The sequence below is a fragment of the Thalia democratica genome, chromosome 4 (genome assembly GCF_965202585.1).
Source record: "Thalia democratica chromosome 4, ktThaDemo2.hap1.1, whole genome shotgun sequence".
Lineage (NCBI taxonomy): Eukaryota > Metazoa > Chordata > Thaliacea > Salpida > Salpidae > Thalia > Thalia democratica.
This window is the reverse complement of record NC_139168.1, coordinates 47551970-47572540: the sequence shown is the minus strand read 5'-3', so window position 1 is coordinate 47572540 and position 20571 is coordinate 47551970. Positions and strand designations below refer to the sequence as shown.

The 20571-nt window shown below is 24.8% G+C and overlaps 1 protein-coding gene across 1 annotated transcript; it reads left to right on the top strand.

Annotated features, from left to right (window-relative positions):
• The first annotated feature begins 3182 nt into the window (after positions 1-3182).
• On the top strand, positions 3183-16190 carry LOC145834177 (ubiquitin carboxyl-terminal hydrolase calypso-like). Its single transcript, XM_082941550.1, has 2 exons — positions 3183-3648; positions 14247-16190. The coding sequence occupies exons 1-2, from the start codon at positions 3289-3291 to the stop codon at positions 15201-15203; spliced, it is 1317 nt and encodes a 438-aa protein (XP_082797676.1). The 5' UTR covers positions 3183-3288; the 3' UTR covers positions 15204-16190.
• Positions 16191-20571: the final 4381 nt, after the last annotated feature.

Below are 20571 nucleotides of genomic sequence, written 5' to 3'. Positions count from 1 at the left end.
ACCAAATTAATATGTTTAACTTTTTTTATAAAGTACAATAGTTCCAAACTAATTTTTAAATGTTTTTAAGTTTTGTAGGGTTATGAAAACATAGTTATAGTTTTAGCAAATACATATTCACTAGGTCAAACTTTGCGATTAAGTATTTATAAAAATGTTTAAATTCAGAACTAATCATTTATTTTAACTTAAATTTCTATTTATTGTGCTAATCAACAGTCAAAAAAATCGTATTATTTTACAACTACGCAATTTTTTAAGTTATCTTGAATATTAATGTTTATCACCTTCTGTTTCAAATATTATTTATTTTATAATTGTTCTACCGTCTTACTTAAAAGACTTTGCAAAAAATACTTTTTTCCTATTTTGTCAATTTTTGTTATCATATGACTTTTGAAACACTGTATACTTATGAAATAAAATCAAAAATACTTATGAATGATAAACATAAGATCATAACTATTAGAAAATATAAACTACATACTATATAAGGAGTTTATTTTTTTATTTTAAAATTCTTAAGTTAACTTTCAAATAAGTATTTTTGAAGTAATATTAGTTTTACAATTTATTCAAAACTTTAACATAGATGTTTAAAACTTGTTAAGGTTTAAAACCTATACATTTACTACCTCCCTAGATCATTAGTCTTTAAGCTAATTAAAAATTGTGCACAGTAAACTCCTAAAAAAATGCTGTGCACCCAAAGTTATTAAAGCACCATGTGGTATTTTCTACGGTTAAGGCTTAGATAATTAAACATTTTTTGACACTATAATAAATTCTTTCAAACAATACAAATAAGACTTAATTTTTCAGAACAATATATATTTCATGCTTTTTTCGTCAGTTGTATACTAATCAATAAAAATAAAATTTCAAATCTAGCTTTTATAGTGAAAATGCAATCAAATTAATTAATAATTAAGCAAAGAGTAATTAACAATACATTACAATGCAACTAGAAAAATTAACAAAACAGAGCAACAACTTATAAAACAATTTAAGAAAACAACGAAGCAGTATAATCAAAATATTTATGCTTACACAACTTAGGTTTTCTTAACAAAATACAATTATCCTCAAGTTTAATTAAATCAGAAATAAGTAAACAATTTTTAATAATTTTAAATCTTGTTAAATTATAATTAGTAGCACAATCAAGATTATTTACTAAGTGTTCAGCAATAGCAAATCTTTTTGAAGCATTTATTACTCTAATAGATTTAATTTTCTTATTACTCATACAAAATTCATCGATACTTTTTTGAATATGTTCCTTTATTCTTTTGCCAAATTGTCTTGAGGTTATCCCGACATTACTAGCTTCACAGAAGCAGTTAAACTGGTAAACTACCATACTTTGTTTAAATTCTGCTATCGGATCTTTGCCCCCGGGTCTAAACATTGGTTTGGATACGAAAATACAGATCGGCTTTGCCGAATGATCAGTCCTACTTACTAGTTGACAGATATCTCTTTCTAAAGCTCCTGAGTTCTTATTGACATAAGGCAGTACTAAAGGAATCAAGCATTTCTCCGGCCCTGCTGGCTTTATTTTGTTTAAACTTTTAAGATGTAAATTTATCATTTTATTAACAAGTTCTTGTGGATAGCCATTTTTATTTAGTATCTGTTTTATCTGATATTTTAGCTACCGACCGAGGTCAAGGGTTAAGGGTAACAGTGATAGTGTAAAAAAAAAAAATAAACTAAATTATAAAAAATTAGTTTAATAAAGCAATTATACAATAAAAGTAAATAAAGAACTCAACTCGTGCAAAAATGTCTTCGTGCAAAACTGTCTGCTCGTGCAAAAGTGTCTTCGTGCAAAAGTATCCCCGTGCAGTTTTGTACGCTCGTGAAAATTTGACAGCTACCCACAAAACTCATATACATTAAAGCTCGAACTTATAATTTTAAACCAGTTGATTCTATTTTAAATTAAACTTTAAGTTTATTGAACTATTTTGTACTATTATATTTAAGTTATATTGCTCATCTCTTTCATACTAAATAAAAAACATTTACAATCACTACTAAAACCTAATGTTTTAAATATATGTTATTAAATATCAAATACAGGGTTTGCTAAAAGCCCTAACAAAATAGTTTTAAACTAGTTATTATAAAAATTTAGAAAAATATAAATTGTACTTTGTTGAAAATTTATAATATAAAAACTAACACTTTTTATTTTTAAAAAACCTTGCGTCCTTGCCTTCTTTTAAATTATATGTTTAATTTTTACTCTAAAGTTACTACCTGAAAAACGTAGTGTTTAATCTTCTAAGTATTTTTGCTTATACTCTCAGAAAAGAATTTTCAAAATATCAATACTTAGGTAAATAACAAAAAAAGTCTTATTTTAATAAAAAATCCATAAGATTTTAACTTGGCTATAAATGCGGCCTTATCTCTATAATCTTAAAACTTTAAAGTTGAAGTTTTCAATTAAATAAAGCATAAATATGTTTTTATCCAATAACAAAGAAAAAGGGTCGTATCGAAAATAGTAGTTTCTTTTAATCTTTTGTAAGACTTGTATATAACATCTAAAAACTTTTCTAAAACTGATTTCATAATGTAACACACCGAAACTAAAAGACTTTTATTTTAACGCTTAAAAACAAATAATTTGGTTTTAAACAATCTATTTTAGTAAAAATGAAAGATCAGTCTGATTCGCATATTTGCTAAATCAGCAAATTTTTTAAAAGCATTTATTATTTTTTTTATTTATACCTTTATCCATAACTCACCTTATCCAAACATATTAAAAACTATCTGAAAATTAAGTTTTATTAATAAAATTCAAAATAAAGATGAAAAAAAAGCAAATATGTAATTCAGACTGAACTTTAAGTATACTAGCCGGGAAAAATATTGCGAGTTTTTTTTTAAAACTTTGAGTTTATTAAAATCTATTATTCGTTTACTTATAAATTTTTTTTATACAGATTATATTATTTCGACTTATTTATGGGTGTATGTTTTTTCGTGTCCACAAATAAACAAGCGATACTTATCTAGGTTTGTAAGCTATTTTACTAATATTTTACTAGCTCTATATTAATATGTTACATTATATCTTTAACATTTTGAATGTCAAAAGTTTAAAAAATACTCTTTTTGTATTTACGGGTTTTGTGTGTAGTAGAGCATTAAAAATTAGTAAATACTTTCAAGTCTTTTGTTTTCTTAAGTGGCTTTCATCTAACTATATTAACTAACCTGAGTTAACTAAATCAATATTCAAGTGGTTGTAGTCTGATATATTACATAATGACACAACTGAATGGAACACCATGGAAAGAATTAGAAAGTGATCCTGGATTGTTTACTCTGCTCATAAAGGATTTGGGTGTTAAAAATATAAAAGTTTCTGAAGTTTTTGAGATTGGAAATCCCATTGAGGGAGATGTTTTTGGATTCATTCTTCTGTTTAAATGGGAAGAAACTGTTAAATCAAGAAGAAAATCACATACTACACCAAAAGAAAACTTCTGTACTGATGGGAATGTTGTCAACAAAATGTTTTTTGCAAAGCAAATAATTCCCAACTCCTGTGCTACTCATGCTTTGTTGAGTGTTTTACTTAATTGCAACAATTTGAAGCTTGGAAATTTACTGAGTAGACTTAAAGTAGGTTATTTATAATAAATTAAAGAAAAGTAATAGTTTAAATAGTTATAACTAAGTCCTAAAACTTTAGATTATTATCATTTGTTTTGACTTAATTTTCTACCTTAAAAAAAACTTGTAAATAGTTTATAAATAATTTTGTAAATATAATTTTTTTTAAAACTAGAAACTAACTTTTATGATTGTCAGGGTTGCAATAAAGACAGGACAATTAGAAAAAGGCTGGAAAAAAAAAGTCAGAATAAATTGAGGGTTTTAGAAAAATGGCAGGAAATCTCAAGAAACTTGATATATATATGCTCTAAATAAAAAGTTTGGTAATTCCCTAGGATGATGTTGCACCAATATCAAAATGAAATTATATTATATTTGATGTCTTTTTAACCCTATTTTTAGGCTAAAATATATGTTTTATAAATACATAAGTGTAATTAAACTTATTTATCATAAACTAATAAAACTTAAACATTTAATTGTTTTTATTTGACAATTTAAAGCGACTATATAAATACAAAAACTTATATTGATTACAATACTGTTAAATAAAGTAGATTAAATATTTTATTTTATCATAAAAAAATTTAATTCTTACTATGTATTTATAAAGCTTATTTAAAACAAAATATATTTTTAGAATAAACATATTTTGCTTAAAACATTGACTTTTTGACTATCATTATGGTTAAAAAACGCATTGAATATAATATATTTTCACTTAGATATTGGTGCAACATCATCCTAGGGATTTACCAAAAGTCTATCATCACTAAAAGCTGCATTTTGCTAATATTATTAAAAAAAAATTGCGTTTGTAATACATCTTTTTTCAGGGTCTAGTTGAATTTTTGGATTAAATTAAAATTCTATTATCTTAATTAAATTTTAAGTCTTTGGTTATGTAATTTTGAAACGGTTTTAATTAAAAATTTGATTTAGAAGAGTCAGGATTTTTTTTAGCTTGGTCTGTGGCAACCCTGGTTTGTTCTATTTACCTTATGTTACCTTAATATAGGTGATTACGAGGTATATTTTTTGCCTAAAGAAAATTAACTTGGAACTATTTTTAAACTTTAGTTTTACAGGTTGGGCCAGAAGTCCTCAGTATTTAAAAAATAGATTATTTTAAAAAATTACAACAAAAATAGAAAAGTATCATTAGTTAGAAGTAAGGAAAAAAAAATCAAAACTATTTTTTAAACTAATGTACAAAGTCTTAGAAATTTAAGTTTGGACTAAAATTAAGCAATCTTTATTTTCCAAGATTTTGTAGTAAGAAGGTATGTCCTGGATAAGACGTTAAAAGGTATCCATGGTGTGCAACTCAATAACTAAAACGTTTTTTTGTGCACTAGGTCCTAAGACCATATTTTGTACCTTTATTTTGTTCAGTAAACTATAATATTACCTTCTTTATTCTGTATTTGAATCTAATAGGTTTTTGGTAGAATCTTTGCTGAAAATTGTAGAATGTCTCTTAAATTGCTCATACAAGGACGCTTTAAAAATTGTTGCTGCAAACTCATGCTAGTTTTAAAAATTTGAAAAACTAATTCTGAAATAACTAATTTAGGTTTTTTTTATTTGCAAAATTTAGGCAAGATTCAGGGTATACTTTGGATACTTAGTAAAATCAGGATAATTCAGGATTTTTTGAAAATATCAGGACAATTCAGGATAAAACTTAAGAAATTGTCTATTTTTATAAAAAACTAACATTAGTTTTAATATTTTTAGAAGTCCCAGGACAGATATTTTTATAGATCTTGAATGAAATTTAGTTGATCCAGTTTCAATATTTTGTTATTTACCTAACCAATTTTGTTCAAAACTTGTTTTATATTGTTTTGAAAATGCTTATTTAAAAATTACTTAGCATTGCTGCTAGCTCTTTACTACCCTTAAAAGTAACAGTAAAGTTTTTGTTTTAAGTTTGAAATGAAGGCAATAGGGGTCTAACTTTTTTTTTTCTAAAAATTAACAATCGACCTTATACGAACAATATCATTGTAAATCTACTAGTAGATGCTTTTCACACAATAAGAAAATTTTAATTAACTTTTGAAATATCTTAAGTTGTGTAAAAATTTTCTAATACAAATGTGAAAAGATAAAAATTGTTATTGCCAATTTCTTTAAATATTGAACAATTAAAAAAAATATATTTTTTCTTTATTTTTTGGTCAATAATCTCAAGTTTTCAGTAAATTTTCTTTCAGTTAATAGAAAAAAATGTATATTGGGCTATCTTCTTAAAAGTTAAAATTCAAGAATTTTATGACAAAAAAAAGAAATATTTTTTTTACTCAAAAAAAAAAAAAAAACTACAATAGAAATGTTTTTTATTTAGTTATAATTAAGGGCATAGAGGAGTAAATTACTATTTTAAAACTTGGTCTTTTTTTTGTATAGTTGGATATAAGCTACAAGAAGCAAAATGTAGTAAGTAACACAACTAAAATAAAAAAGAGAAAGTTTTTAAACAATTACTTAAAACTATAGAAATAGGCAACAATAGGTTCCTCATGGGAGGAGCAAACTAAAACGGCAAATAACTAGAAATCACTAAAAACCTATCTTCTCCTCAGGGTTGCCACTCGGTCAGGAAAACAGGAAAAGTCAGGAAAAATTCAAAAAAATTTCAAAAGTCAGGAAAAGTCAGGAAAAAATGGGGGGTTTTGAAAAAAAGTCAGGAAAAGTCAGGAAATTTGATAAAATTAAATAAAAAAGTCAGATTTTGTCAGTTCAAGTTTACAAAATTCCTTGTTTTTCAAAGCCTTAATATTGTAAAAATTAATTAAGGGCATAGGGGGGGGTAAACACCCTTTTTTGGTTTTTGATCTTATTTTATATAGTTTTTACTAAGCTACAAGATGCTTTTTACAGATTTATAAAATTCAAAATAATTTTTGAGATATAGCCGGTCAAAGTCAGAGGCAACAATAGGATCCTTATGGGAGGCGCAAACTAAAACGTCAAATAACTAGAAATCACTAAAAATCTATCTCCTCCTACGTTTTTTGAGATAACTACCTCAAATTTTCAGGATATGTTCCTTGCAGTATTTAGAAAATTCTGTCGGAACAGAATTTGAAAAAATTAAAAAATAAAAATTTTATAACAAAAAAACAAAAAAAAAACTGTTTTTTTTGTTTATTTTTTATATAAAATTTTTAATTTTTATTTTTAAAAAAATTCCTTCCGACAGAATTTTCTAAATATATCAAGGAACATTTCCTGAAAGTTTGAGGTAGTTATCTCAAAAAACGTAGGAGAAGATAGATTTTTAGTGAAATAGTCTATTTTTGCCGTTTTAGTTTGCGCCTCCCATAAGGATCCTATTGTCGGCTTCGACTTTGACCGGCTATATCTCAAAAACTATTTTGAATTTTTTAAATCTGTAAAAAGCATCTTGTAGCTTAGTAAAAACTAAATAAAATAAGATCAAAAACCAAAAAAGGGTGTTTACCCCCCCCTATGCCCTTAAAAGTCCTTTAAAGTCAGAAAAAAATTCCAAAATTTTCCTAGAAATTTACAAAATTATTTAATTTTATTTCCAATGCCTTCATCTGGTATAAATTAGTAAAATATCCTTTATAAAACTGCAAAAATTTTCTTTTAACATATTGAACAAGTACCCTACTTGAACAAGCAGATTTTTTAAGCTTTTTAGTATTGATGATCTGTAGCAAGGACTCTTCCATAGTGAAACTGTGATATATACACAAAAGTTTATCTAGCATAATTTTAGAATCAAAGTGGTTTTTGTTTAAGTAAATAATTGAGTTCTTTATAACTATTTCAGTTAGGGTTGTATTTTATGTAACTTTACCTCTTTATAATTTTTTCAAAGTTGTTTAAATTTATAAATTAAGTTATAAGAGAGGTATATGCCAAGATTAAGTTTTCTTATTGTTTGTATTTTTTGTAGAGTAACTTAAGTCTTAAAGTAAATAAGAGTTTATTTATTTGTTACAAATTTTATACTAAATGATAAGAGGAAATATTTTATAAAACAGATATATAGTTTAGTTTTAAGGTTTTAACTGTAAAATCTGTTGCTGCTTTAAGATGTTAGTTGTGAAAGTTAGTTATTAATTCAAGGTTTTAATTGTAAAAGTTCCATATATGTCATTTGTTTATGTAGATAAATTTATGCTAGGAAATGCTAAAAAATTGTGTTTTTTTTCAGACAAGCTGTGTTTATAAGGTAATAATACAAGCATTTGCTGATAGAGCTGTTTATTACAAACATCAAACATACACAGATGGTTTAAGTGATGTACTGGAAGTTTGATGATAGAATTTAGCAAAAAAAACTGTTGTTTTTAACCTGTATTAAAATTAGATTGAAAGCTTTATATAGTTTCAAGTGTCAGATTATGTATTTTAGAATAAGTTTAATCTAAGAGTTTGATTTAGAAAAGTCAAGAAAATTTTGGTAAAAAGTCAGGAAAAGTCAGGAAATTTTTCTCAGCTTGATCAGTGGCAACCATGTCTCCTACATTTTTTGAGATAACTACAGTAACCTCTTGCTTATTTACGCACATTGTATCCACAGAAAAAATGCGTAAAGATACAAGAGATTGTAAAGATACAAGAGATCGTAAAGATACAAGAGATTGTAAAGATACAAGTTGTACCAAATATACTTACTATAATAGCTGTTTTTTGATATAGCTTCTAGTTAAAAGCAGACTAGGGACTTTCCCACTTTTAACAATTTGTTTACTTTATTATAAATATGAAAACAAAAGATAAAACTATACATATATTTAAAAATAAGAATTTAAATTTATATAAAATAATAACACTTGTAGAAAAATTTTACTAATTTTAATGTTAAGAAGATTTTATCTTTATCCTTATTTATATGTGACTTATTAGATACTTAACATTTATATTCTATTGTTTTAAGCAAATTCAGTTTATAATTAAGCATTTGTTTACAATTAAGAAAGGTGTGGTGTCTATATTAATCTATGTTTATTCATTTATAGGGCAAGAGTGCTGTATTATCTATTTGTGTTTTAAATTCTCACTATTTCATTATACTTACAATATTTAACGCAGTAATATTTCTTACAGAATTTTAATTTAATCTCTTATTGTTAACAAAATTTCTGATATACTGAGGTATATCTAAATGTTTATCAATTAGTCAAGGGACATAAGTTTACAAAGTCTAAAGATGTAGAGGCTAGTTAGCAAATAAAAACATATTTTAAATAAAAATTATACAATAAACCTAATTTGTGCAATACTGAAAAAAAGTAAAAGTTTTATTTTTTGAATTCTAAAATGCGTAACTAAACAAGAGTGCGTAACGTCACGAGTGCGTAAAGATGCGAGAGGTTACTGTACCTCAAATTTTCAGAAACTGTTTCTTGCAATATTTAGAAAACTCTGTTGGAACAAAATTTGTAAAAATTAAAAAACTAAAATTTTATAACATAAAAACAAAAAGAAAACTGTGTTTTGTTTATTTTTTATATAAAATTTTAATTTTTTTATTTTTTTAAAGTACTTTCCGACAGAATTTTGTAAATACATCAAAGAACACTTCCTAAAAATTTGAGGTAGTTATCTCAAAAAATTTAGGAGAAGATAGATTTTCAGTGAAATAGTTTATTTTTGCTGTTTTAGTTTGCCCCTCCCATAAGGAACCTATTGTTGCCTCCGACTTTGACCGGCTGTATCTCAAAAATTATTTTGAATTTTTAAAGTCTATAAAAAGCACCTTGTACCTTAGTAAAAACTATACAAAAAAAGATCAAGTTTCGAAAAAGAAGTGTTTAACTCCCCTATGCCCTTAATGATTTAAAAATATATGACAACTAGGGCTAGTTGAAGGTCACTCAAAGTCAAGACAGCCATTTTTGATTCAAAGAGTAGCAACCCTGTAGTTTTGAATTTTTTTCTTAAATCTCCTACTAGTTTTTTGAAACTTAAATCTTTTATTCTTAAAATTTTGTGTTTTTATACTTATTTGGTTTTATTTTAGTATTTTTCAGGTATCCAAGGTTGATTAACATTATTATTTTTTCAGTTTTTACATTGTAGTATATTTTTCTTAGAAACTAAGGCCAACTACCTTGATGTAATCAGACTAGTTTTTTTTCAAGAGTTGCAACAACCCTATTTTAAGACTTCTCTTTTGAAAGGTTGGACCAAGATATTTTAGAAAACACTGCATGCCAATTGGTATTTTCAGAGAAGGCGTTTAAATCCTAATCAAAAATACAGGACAGAAATCACATAGAAATAAATAGTTTAAATTTATTCTTAGTTTCCTTAATTATAACTTTTAAAATAATTTAATATCTCTTTTGTATTTTAAAATATTTTTTTTCAAAATAGTTCAATAGTTTTAACCACCTCTATTACAAGAAAGAATTGGCTATACATGAGCTATCCATCATGTTAACCTTTCTGACCTAATGTAGTATAAAAAAAATTCCTACAACACAACTATTATTAAAATAAGATTAGACTGAGGAAGTTTGAGAAACATTCTTTAAAAACTGTAGGAGAAGATAGGTTCATCATAAAAAAGTTTTTTTTTGTCTTTTGAGTTTGACCCTTCTACTAAAAGGCAAATTAATGTATACAATACATAAATTTATTTGTATTAAAACTATATAGTACTGTGAAATTACAAAACTAATAGTAAAATTCAACAAATAAACATTTATAAGCAGTAAAAAATGTTTAATCATAGGTTATCATACTGTTTACAAATATAACAACTGTGATCAAGTGTAAGATATTTAAAATGATATTAGCATGTAAAAAAAGCTTAACTTCATAAACTTAACTTAATTTTAGTCCACTTCTTTGGGAATTTAAAATTTTTATAAAATCCTATGTTTTTTACTTGCTTTTTAAATTTTACAAAAAAAAAACTGTAATTTTCAAAAGACTCCAACAGTTATATATTTAATTAGAAAATATATTCAGCAGTCTGATTAACCATTTACCAGAATTTTTAAAAATTTTCTTGTAAAAATTTATTTTGATCAAACACCTGTTTTTTAACTAACATACTTATTAAAGATTATATTTTTCTAATATTGTTAAGATTCCAAATTTGTCTTAAACTGAGTAAGAAATGTTTCTTGTAAGCGTTTCTATTTAATACAAAAATGAGAAATTTTTTAGTGATTTTTTCTTAAATTACTGAAAAAAAAACTATGAAAAAGTTGAAGTTAGTGTGTAAAAATTTTGATAATTTGTAAAAAATAATATTGTGTCTCAAAAGTTAAGTAAAGTTTTTATATTCTCAAAAAAAAACTTTTAGTTTATACTTAAATCTTTCATATTACAGGCTGTGTTGGTTTTTGTCATTTAATGACTTCATCAATCTATAAGCATAATATAGGAATTGGCGGCGGTCTTTTGTAAGCAACTGGTCAATTTCACTTAAATAGTTGCTTGCGGGCAGCACTTGTTAGAATGAATTGTGGTAATTAATAAAATAATATTATAAGTTGTTTGAAACATCAAAGGTTTATAACTTTTTGTTGCTTTAAATTGTTCAACAATTTCCAAAAACAAAAAAATTTGATTGACAAAAATTTCTATAATTTTTTTTATCTTTTATCTTTGTATGCTCAAGCCTTAAAAAAGAGGAGGTTTCTGATGGGTTTTTATGAGCTATATAATGCCTAATATACCCTTTAGTTGCCCATAATTTTTTTTTGATAAAAAAATTAATAAATTTAAATAGTTTTTTTAGTTTTGTTCAAATATTTGAAATTCATAATTTTATTTAAAGTCAATTAAACCTAAGAAAATTGATAAGTTTCTAGTTTTTCAAGTGTTTATTTAAACTTTAGTACTCATTATTTAAGGACTTTTTATATAATCTTAGATACAGTAACCTCTTGCATCTTTACGCACTTGTGACGTTACGCTCTCTTGTTTAGTCACTTATTTAGAATTCTTTAATACTCAAAAAATTTTTTTTTTTTGATTTTGCACAAACTAGGCTTATTGTATATTTTCAATTTAAAATATGTTTTTAAATGCTAACTCATCTCTCTATATCTTTAGACTTTGTAAACTTATGTTCCTTGACTAATTGATAAACATTTAGTTATACCTCAGTTTATAAGAAACTTTGTTAAGAATAAGGATTTAATTAAAATTCTAAACATAAACAATTTTTATTAAACATTTTTTTTATGTTTTACATATTTTTGTTCAAAATAATAAATCCATTACAGCACCAAATGCATATTTTTGTAAAAGGCTACAGAAACAAATTTTAATATAGAGACCACACTATTTCTAAATTGTAAACAAATGCTTAATTATAAATTGAACTTGCAAGTAGAATGATATAAATGTTAAATATCAAATAAATCACTTATAAAGAAAGATAAAGATAAAATCTTTTTTTTTAATATATGTATAGTTTTATCTTTGGTTTTCATACTTATAGATAAATTAAACAAATTGTTAAAAGTGGAAAAGTCCCCAGTCTGTTTTTAAATTGAAGTAATATCAAAAAACAGCCATTATAGTAAGCATATTTAGAACCTTTTGTATCTTTACGCACTTTCTCTGTGGACAAAATGTGCATAAATAAGCAAGAGGTTACTGTAACTATTTTTTGAAAATTTTAATACGTTTTAAAAATGACAAATTTTAAAAATTGTGACAAGTTTGTTGTTTTTTGTTTTTTAAAGAAATCTACTTATCTATTTTAAATACAGGGCTCCTACTTCTCTATAAATCTAAAATATTCTGAAAAATCCTTATAAATCCCTAGAACAAAATGAAAAACATGTGAAAATCCCTGTAAATTACGTTTTTGTTGCTTTTGGTTGGAATTTGAAAGTAAAAACAGTGACACCATGCGGTGAAAAACACATAAAAATATTAATTATAAATCAAAAATTCCAATCTCATTACAAAAATATGACTCCATGGCGCCACCAAATGGATAATATTTTTTCCTATTTACATTATAACACAATTTATCTAAATTTTGCTTATTTAACTAAAGTTAGATCTTAAAAACCTCAAACTTTGTAAATTTTTCATTAAGACTGTGCTTATAAATGGTAAATGACATATTTTACTTTATTTACTTTGAAAGTATGTTTGTAACGTTTATAATCCATTGTTTTTTTTTTGTTTTTTTTTAATTTCCCTATAAATTTTCTATATTTTATGGATTTCCCTACATATATATATATAAGTTTTAGTGGGAACCCTATAAGTACTGTATTGGTTTGATGTATGTTAAATTAGAAATTAGAAGGACATAAACTTTTATTAATGTTTTACTAACTTGTTGCATGTCCATTAGTGTGCATCTGTTGCCCCTCAAAAAAGAAAATACTTGAGTAGTACAATGATAATTTTTATCAGCGTGGCAAATCACATAAAAAAAACAACACAAAAAGTATTAGCTTCCTAGCTTTTACCACTGTGGCGGACTTTAAATTTCTCTGAAAACAACCCCTATGTAAATTGTATAGGACCTTAAAAATTCAACCTTAAGTTTTTAGCTGCAAATTTTTGTACATGTACATGACAATTTTGTACATGACAATTTTTAAGCTCCCATACAATTTAATAGGCGTTGTTTTCAGAAATATGTAAAGTGCACAACAGTGGTAAAAGCTAGGACAATAATAAAATGAAAAAAAAAAACTATGATTGTAAACTTGAGGGTAGGGGCAACAAATGCACCCTAATGTCCATAAATAAACAAGTCTACAAAAATTCATCTATAAGCCTCCTAAATAGTTTTACACTACTATAATTTGGTAAAATAAAGCTATAAAGTTCAAGTTCACCTAGAAGCAACTGTTCTATTTTATATTTATACTGTTCATAGATTTTTCTTGTTTTTCTTTTAACCGCTTTAAATGATTTTCAAATATATATGAATTGTTGTAATTAAATAGGTTATATGAGCATAAAAGGTAAAAATTTTTTAGAATTAAGATCACATCATAAAAATCTGTAACTTTTTACTATTTTTTTAAACTCAGATAGTTTTTTAGAGATAAGCCTACTAAGTCAGAGAGTTTAAAATACTCTTTGTTTAAGGACCAAATAGAAGAGGCAAAAAATAATATCTATAAAAGTCGAATATATCCTACAGTTTTTAAGCAATTGTTTTCAAACTTACTCAATCTAATTTTAACTTAATAACTATATTGTAAAAATTCTACATTGTAAAAATATTGATAAAAAATAGGCTTCTTTTAAAACAATAAAAAAACAAAGAAAATGTTTTTTATTTTTATTTTTATTTTTTTAAATGGTTGTTATAGATTTGATCAAGTAAAAAAATACATATCCTGAAAACTTGAGCTTAATTGTTTGAAAACTAGTTTTGAAAATATTTTAATATCCTAAAAAATACAGGTTTGTACAGATATAATTTTTTTTTACAATATGACTGTCTCAAAAGTTAGTTAAACTTTTTATAATATTTAAATACTGACTATTTGATTATTCAAGCTTTCATATAGAAGTCAATACTAGTTTTTATATTGATAAATGCCATACTGCCATATGTGCATGATAGTTCAACTAAAAACTGAAAAATTATTTTAAATATATATATGTACTTACAGACTGAGACCAACAATTTTACGCCAGAAATGAAAGGAGAAGCAATAAGCAATATGCCAGAAATTATGCAAGCTCATAGTAAGCATGCAAGACCAGAGACAAACCCATTTCCTGAATCTATGCAGGGCGACTGTTCGAAAAATGTCTCATCAACAACTGCAGGTGAAGCTTTCCATTTCACTTGCTATTTACCAATTAATGGTCATCTTTTCGAGCTAGACGGCCTTAGAAACTACCCAATAGACCATGGCCATCTTCCTAAATCAGGTCAATGGCATGATATGGCCAGAAAAGTTGTCTCAGATAGGTTCAGGGAAACTTCAGACTTTAGAATGACTTTAATGATAGTGCAGCCTTGCCCAATTGAAAACATGAAAAATGATTTGAAAAAGTTGCAGTTTGCTATGGAAGAAGTTGTTGAGGAAATTTCTTCTCCAGCTTACAAAGAAACCGTTACTAAACTCAATCTTAATACTAAGATATCAAGTTTTAAGTCTTTTACTGACGTTTTTAGATTAAATTTTGCTGAAAACAGTTTAGTGAAAGAAAAAAAAGAAACAATTTGCAAAGTTAAGTTATTGCGACCTTTGCTAAAAGCTCTCCAAGATAAAATCATTCTTCCCTTTATAACAAATAAACCACTCCTAAAACTAACTCAAAAGTCCAAGTCTTATAACGAAGAAATGGTAGTTAAAGAAGCTGTTAGTGCAATGGAAAAGTTAAGATCTAAAATGAATCTAAATTTAAACGAGTATAAAAATGAGCTCTCAACACTGGAAAGGTACGTTGTTGAGGCTGACAGAAGGACCCATGACTACACGCAGTTTTTGTTTGAGTTCATTGCCATCGCCCATCATCAAGGTCTTCTTAATGAACACATTGAACACATATTTGCTTCTAAAAAAAGATCAGCAACTCCGCTATCTAAAGCAAGGAAAGCAAAAAAGAAAAGAAAATAGTTTTGTTCTAATAAATATTAATATTATTTAAGTATTGCTGGGTTACTGAATAAAAGTTTTTATACTTATAAGGGTATAGAGTGAAAAGTTATTAAGTTGTTTGGGTACAAATGCATACTACTCGTTTTTATAACTTAGATATAAACAGTTTATTACAATATGAATCAAAATATATTGATACTTTAGGTAAACTCTAAAGACTTTTTAGTTTTGATAATAGAACTTGAAAAATAAGTTGTTTGTGCAATAAGCTGTATACAAATATTGATTATAAAAACATTTTTGTATACCACCTAACTGTTTTTGTACTTCTTGTTTGCTACTTTCAAAGTTTTTTGAATTTTTTATCAGAAACAAGATAAATTAAATAAAATTAAACATCTGTTCGGTTATAATAAAAAATGTTTATAATGTAGAATCCTTCACATATTCGATTGCTTTACTTAAAATTTGTTTTAATTTGTTTTTTTAAGAGTGGCAACTTTCTAAGAGATTTCAAGAGTTGGTTTTTTCAGAAGTATGTACTATCAATCTCAACAATTTGTTCACAAAATTTTCAAAAGTATCTTAGTTACATATTGTGTTTTCATTTAAATTTTTGTTGATAGTTTTCATTCAAAAATTTTATAATTTTGAATATACATAATTCATGTTTTTGAATTTAAATACATATTATTATTATTATTTTTTTTAGTGAATTGAAATCTATGACAAAGTTCTTAAGTTCTTCTTTTTTGATTTATTTTGTAAGTCTTCAAGATATATATGATAAGCCTTTTATCAGTCGAATTCGGCTATGCATAATGTGGTCAAAAAATTATCATCTTAAAAATTCATAAAACTAAGACCAACACAACAACTAAGCTGTAAGATATTAAATTATTTATTAAAATGTTGTTTTTTTTAACATTTCTAATTATATTAATTTGAACTTTTGTGTTTTAATAATAAAGAAATTAAAATTAGTGTTGAAAGTATTATGATATTTTTAAAAACTGTCATATAATTAGATTATAATCGTTAGTTCAGAAATATAAGTTTTTTTGAAAGTTGTTAAAATATATATGCTTGTTCGCTGATGAAATAAAGTATCAAGAGTACCTGACTTTAGGTTTAAAAGTTGATAAAAATCAATTGGTTGAACAACTTTTTACTATAAAATATTAAAATAAAGTTATTATAAGCTTATTCCTTCTTTGTTTATTTAAATTTTATTATAGTTTGTTGAACACAAAAGGAAACGCTAAAAAAATTAGGCCTGAGAAAAAAAGAAAATTTAAGTAAACGTTACCATAGACCACATACTAACTATCTTCAGTTAAGAAAAGTTAGTTTTGAAAATTGCAAAACTAAATAAAAATAAAAACACAAGTTTAAAAAAAAGCGCAGCTTTTAACGCAGTATTTTTTATATAAAACCAAATCTGTATACAGACCACAAAAAAACTTTAGATGCATTTTTTTAAACTGAATTATTATTAGAGTAATTTCAGATTTAAATATAGTTAGCATCAGTGTTTAAAGATGTTTTTAATCTTATAGCAACTACTATGTCTAAAGCTAGTTAATATAAATACCTAACTAAAACTTTTAAAAAGTAAATTCATGCTTTCTTAGAAAAGACAACACATACTAATATATTATACGTAAATATAATTTTTGATATATTTAGTAATATAGTATCTACGTACAATATATGAGCATATAAATGTAATTTTCAAATATAAATTTAGTGGGTACACGACAATTCAAAGGGTCAGAACTTAAAAAAAGTATATATTTAAAAAAATATCTATTAATATATCCAAGAAATTTTTTCTTTTCGTAATATATTAAACGATTTTTTTGATATGGCTAAAATAAGTTTTAAAATATACTTTTTTTTCTTAAGAAATAATTAATATTTTACCAAAAGAAATAAATGGATTGTAGATATTAACGAGACCGACATACAAATTTTTTTCAAAAATATAATACTTTTTAAGTTGTGGCGCTTTACATATAATTTTTAGAATTTGAATTGTAATGTAACCAAGTTTAGTATGGCATACATATTTTCAAATAATGGATAAGTGTTAGTTAATTTTTATAATTTAATTAGTAACTTAGATTAAGCATATAAACTTTTTCATATAAAAATGTGTTGGTTTTTTACGTTTCAAAATATTATTTTAGAACACTTTGAGTTTTTATTCTAAGTAGTCTATTTTTGAAGAAAATAATTCTTGATTTGAAGACTTAAAAGTATATTTATTTACAGGGTGAAAAATAACATTCAGCACAACTTATTTATTTGAAGCGCTACTACAACAGTAAATTAGTATGTAAAACATAAGAATTTTTGTTATATTTATTAAAAATTGCTGTTAATTCTTGTTGATAATCGTAGAGTGCAGTCCAGTGCTTATTGTATTTGCATATATATTGTCGAAAATATCTAAGTTTTGTTGGCAATAGTCGAAATATTGCTCTTAAATAGTTTTAGTAGCACCTAAAACTCTTCTTTTACATTCGTTATATAAATTTTTAAGGTTTTGTATTTTAATTGTTTAAAGAAAATTAAATAAACTAAGAGGTTTATTTTAAAATATTTTTAAATAAAATTAGTTAACAACATGTTTGATTATACCGACCATTAGACCAAAGCTCTCGGTAAACCAAGATCTGGGTTTCGTTCTAATTAAAATTTGTCTTATAAAAGTAACTGAAGAAAGCTGTAATCGTCAGCATACAAACAAGATATTATGTTTTTACGAAATTACTGTTTACTTGTTTTCAATTATATTATTATACAAAAGACACATATCTAAATGACAGTAAAAATTTTAACATATAACTAAATAAGGTAGCAGATTGGCTTATGGGTAAAAAATTAAAATAAATCTTAATAAGACCAGAAGCATGATTCTATTTCAATCAAAAAATAGTTTTTGGAAAAATAAAGATCCTAATGTAAAAATAGGTAAAACAGTTATAACAAACATAAATAGCTATAAATATTTAGGAATAATTATAAGCAGAAATTTAAAATGGTCAGAAAACATAGAAACTATAAAAACAAAACTACAAAAACATTGGGTATATTATATAAAATCAGACACTTCTTAAATGAAAAAGCATTATATTTGATCTTTAATTCTTTGCTTATGAGCAATGTTAGATATGGCTTGTTGTGCTGGAGAAGAGCAAATAAAAAATGTATAAATGATATCAATGTTTTTATAAACAGACATACATTACACACATATGATGGTAATGTAAGAGAATTAAAAACTCAGAAAGAAAAAAGATGTTGAAAGTCTGTATCTGTATGAATTAGGTCTGTTTATGTTTAACAATAGTTTGTTACCAGATAACTTTAAAAATTACTATAAAAGTTTAAAAAATGTCCATAATTATCATACCAGGTCTTCAGAAACAATTTTTTTCCTACTTAGTTTCAACAGCAAAACAGGTCATAAATCACTATCCTTCCAAGGTAGTTTTGGATTAAGCTACCATTATGTTTAAAAAATGCAAGTCATTTTGGAAAATTCCAGGATGAACTTTATAAGTTATCTTTTAAATAGCGGTTCTCAAGGTCATTAGTGATCATTCCTACTCGCCTATTTACTTTGTTTAATGAGTTAGTAGTGTTTTTCATTTGATATCCAAATTTTCATTTATTTTTTTATATTATGTTTAATTTTGTTCGAAAGTTGATTTGTTTGGTTACAGTAACATTGGTTTAGTCTAGATTTTAGCATTTTCTATCTAGTTATTTTGAAGATTATTGTTTAAGATAACTATTTAAATAAAGTTCAGAATACTTACAAACTTTATTTTTCTGCTTACAGTTTTTTTATATACTATTATTATTATTACTTTTTTTTTTGCATGCAAATGTAAAAAAAAGTTATAGATATTTATATTTAAGCAGAAAATAAAGTATTGAAAAAGTAAGGTGAGATAATTGTTTCAAGCAAACTTATGTTAAATAATATCTTTTTTTTTTGAGGAAATCAAAGAAAAAAATCTTTTTATTTATGTTTGAAAATGTTGTATTCTTTTTATTATTATTACAGTTAAGACTTAGATAAGTTTAAAAAAAAAAATTTTTTTTTTTAAGTGGAAAGAAAATTGTTGTTGCTGGTATCATTATTGTTAAAACTATTATATATATATTTTTTCTTATTAAAAGCAGAAGTTTTACAGTACTTATCTTCATATTTTTATTTATAAAAGTTAAGTTCAGTTATTGTAATAATCACTTCTTTATATTCTTAAAAAATTTTACAATATTTTATGTAACTATTCAAATGTAATTTTTTTTTTTTTCAAGTTAAATTATTTAATAAAAAATAAATTACCTTTTTAGCACAAAATACATAAAAAAGTTTTGTAAAAATCTTTCAGCGTATTACATTTTACTTTCTTTAAAGAGGTTGTAACCTATAATTCAAATATACTCACGTTTGCTATTAGTGTTGTTTATCTCCTTTTAAAAGTAAATTTTAAGTTATATAGATTTTTTGTTCTTATGTTACTAGACAAGATTCATCGTAATTATTAAACACAAAATTCAGTTTATTTTTGTTTAGTTTTATTTTCTTTCACTTTTCATTTTGTTTAACTGATTGTTTTATTAGTAAAGATTTAAATATTTAAATGATTAAAAAAAACTATGTGTATTAGTTCGTAAGAAACTTCATAAGCATGTGTTGTACGACTCGATAACCAAAAGGTTCCTTTGTACACCAGGTCCTTAGACCAAACTTTTTGAGCCCTTTTTTTATGGTTCAATAAACAATATATTAGTATGATCAATAACTAATTAAATATTTGGTTGTAAATTTAACACAATAATCAATTCAAACTAAAAATTTATATATTTAAAAGTATAGATTATTAAAACGATTACAGTTACTCAGTTACAGATTTTCAAACTGTGATTCTTAATCAAATAGATTATATTTACCACAAAAGATAAACTTTGCAATTGCCGTAAAGAACCTTGCCCTTTAAACAACCAGTGTCTAGTGTCAAAACATAATATATAAAGCAACAATAACATCAAATAAAACAACAAAACGGTACTTAGGATCCACAGGAAACACTTTCAAACAAAGATACAGAAACCACAAATCATCATTCAACAATATTAACAAAAGACACACAACAGAACTAGCGAACTATATATGAAATTTAAAAGATAACAATTCAGACTAAAAAATTAAATGGGAAATATTAAACAGGAAAAAATCAAAATTCAATACTAAATTCGGCTGCAAGCTTTGTAACTTAAAAAAAAAGAAGTTGATAAACCAGATAAGAGCATAACACTAAAAAAGAAAAGCAAAAGCAAAACATATGCATTGATTACCAAAAAT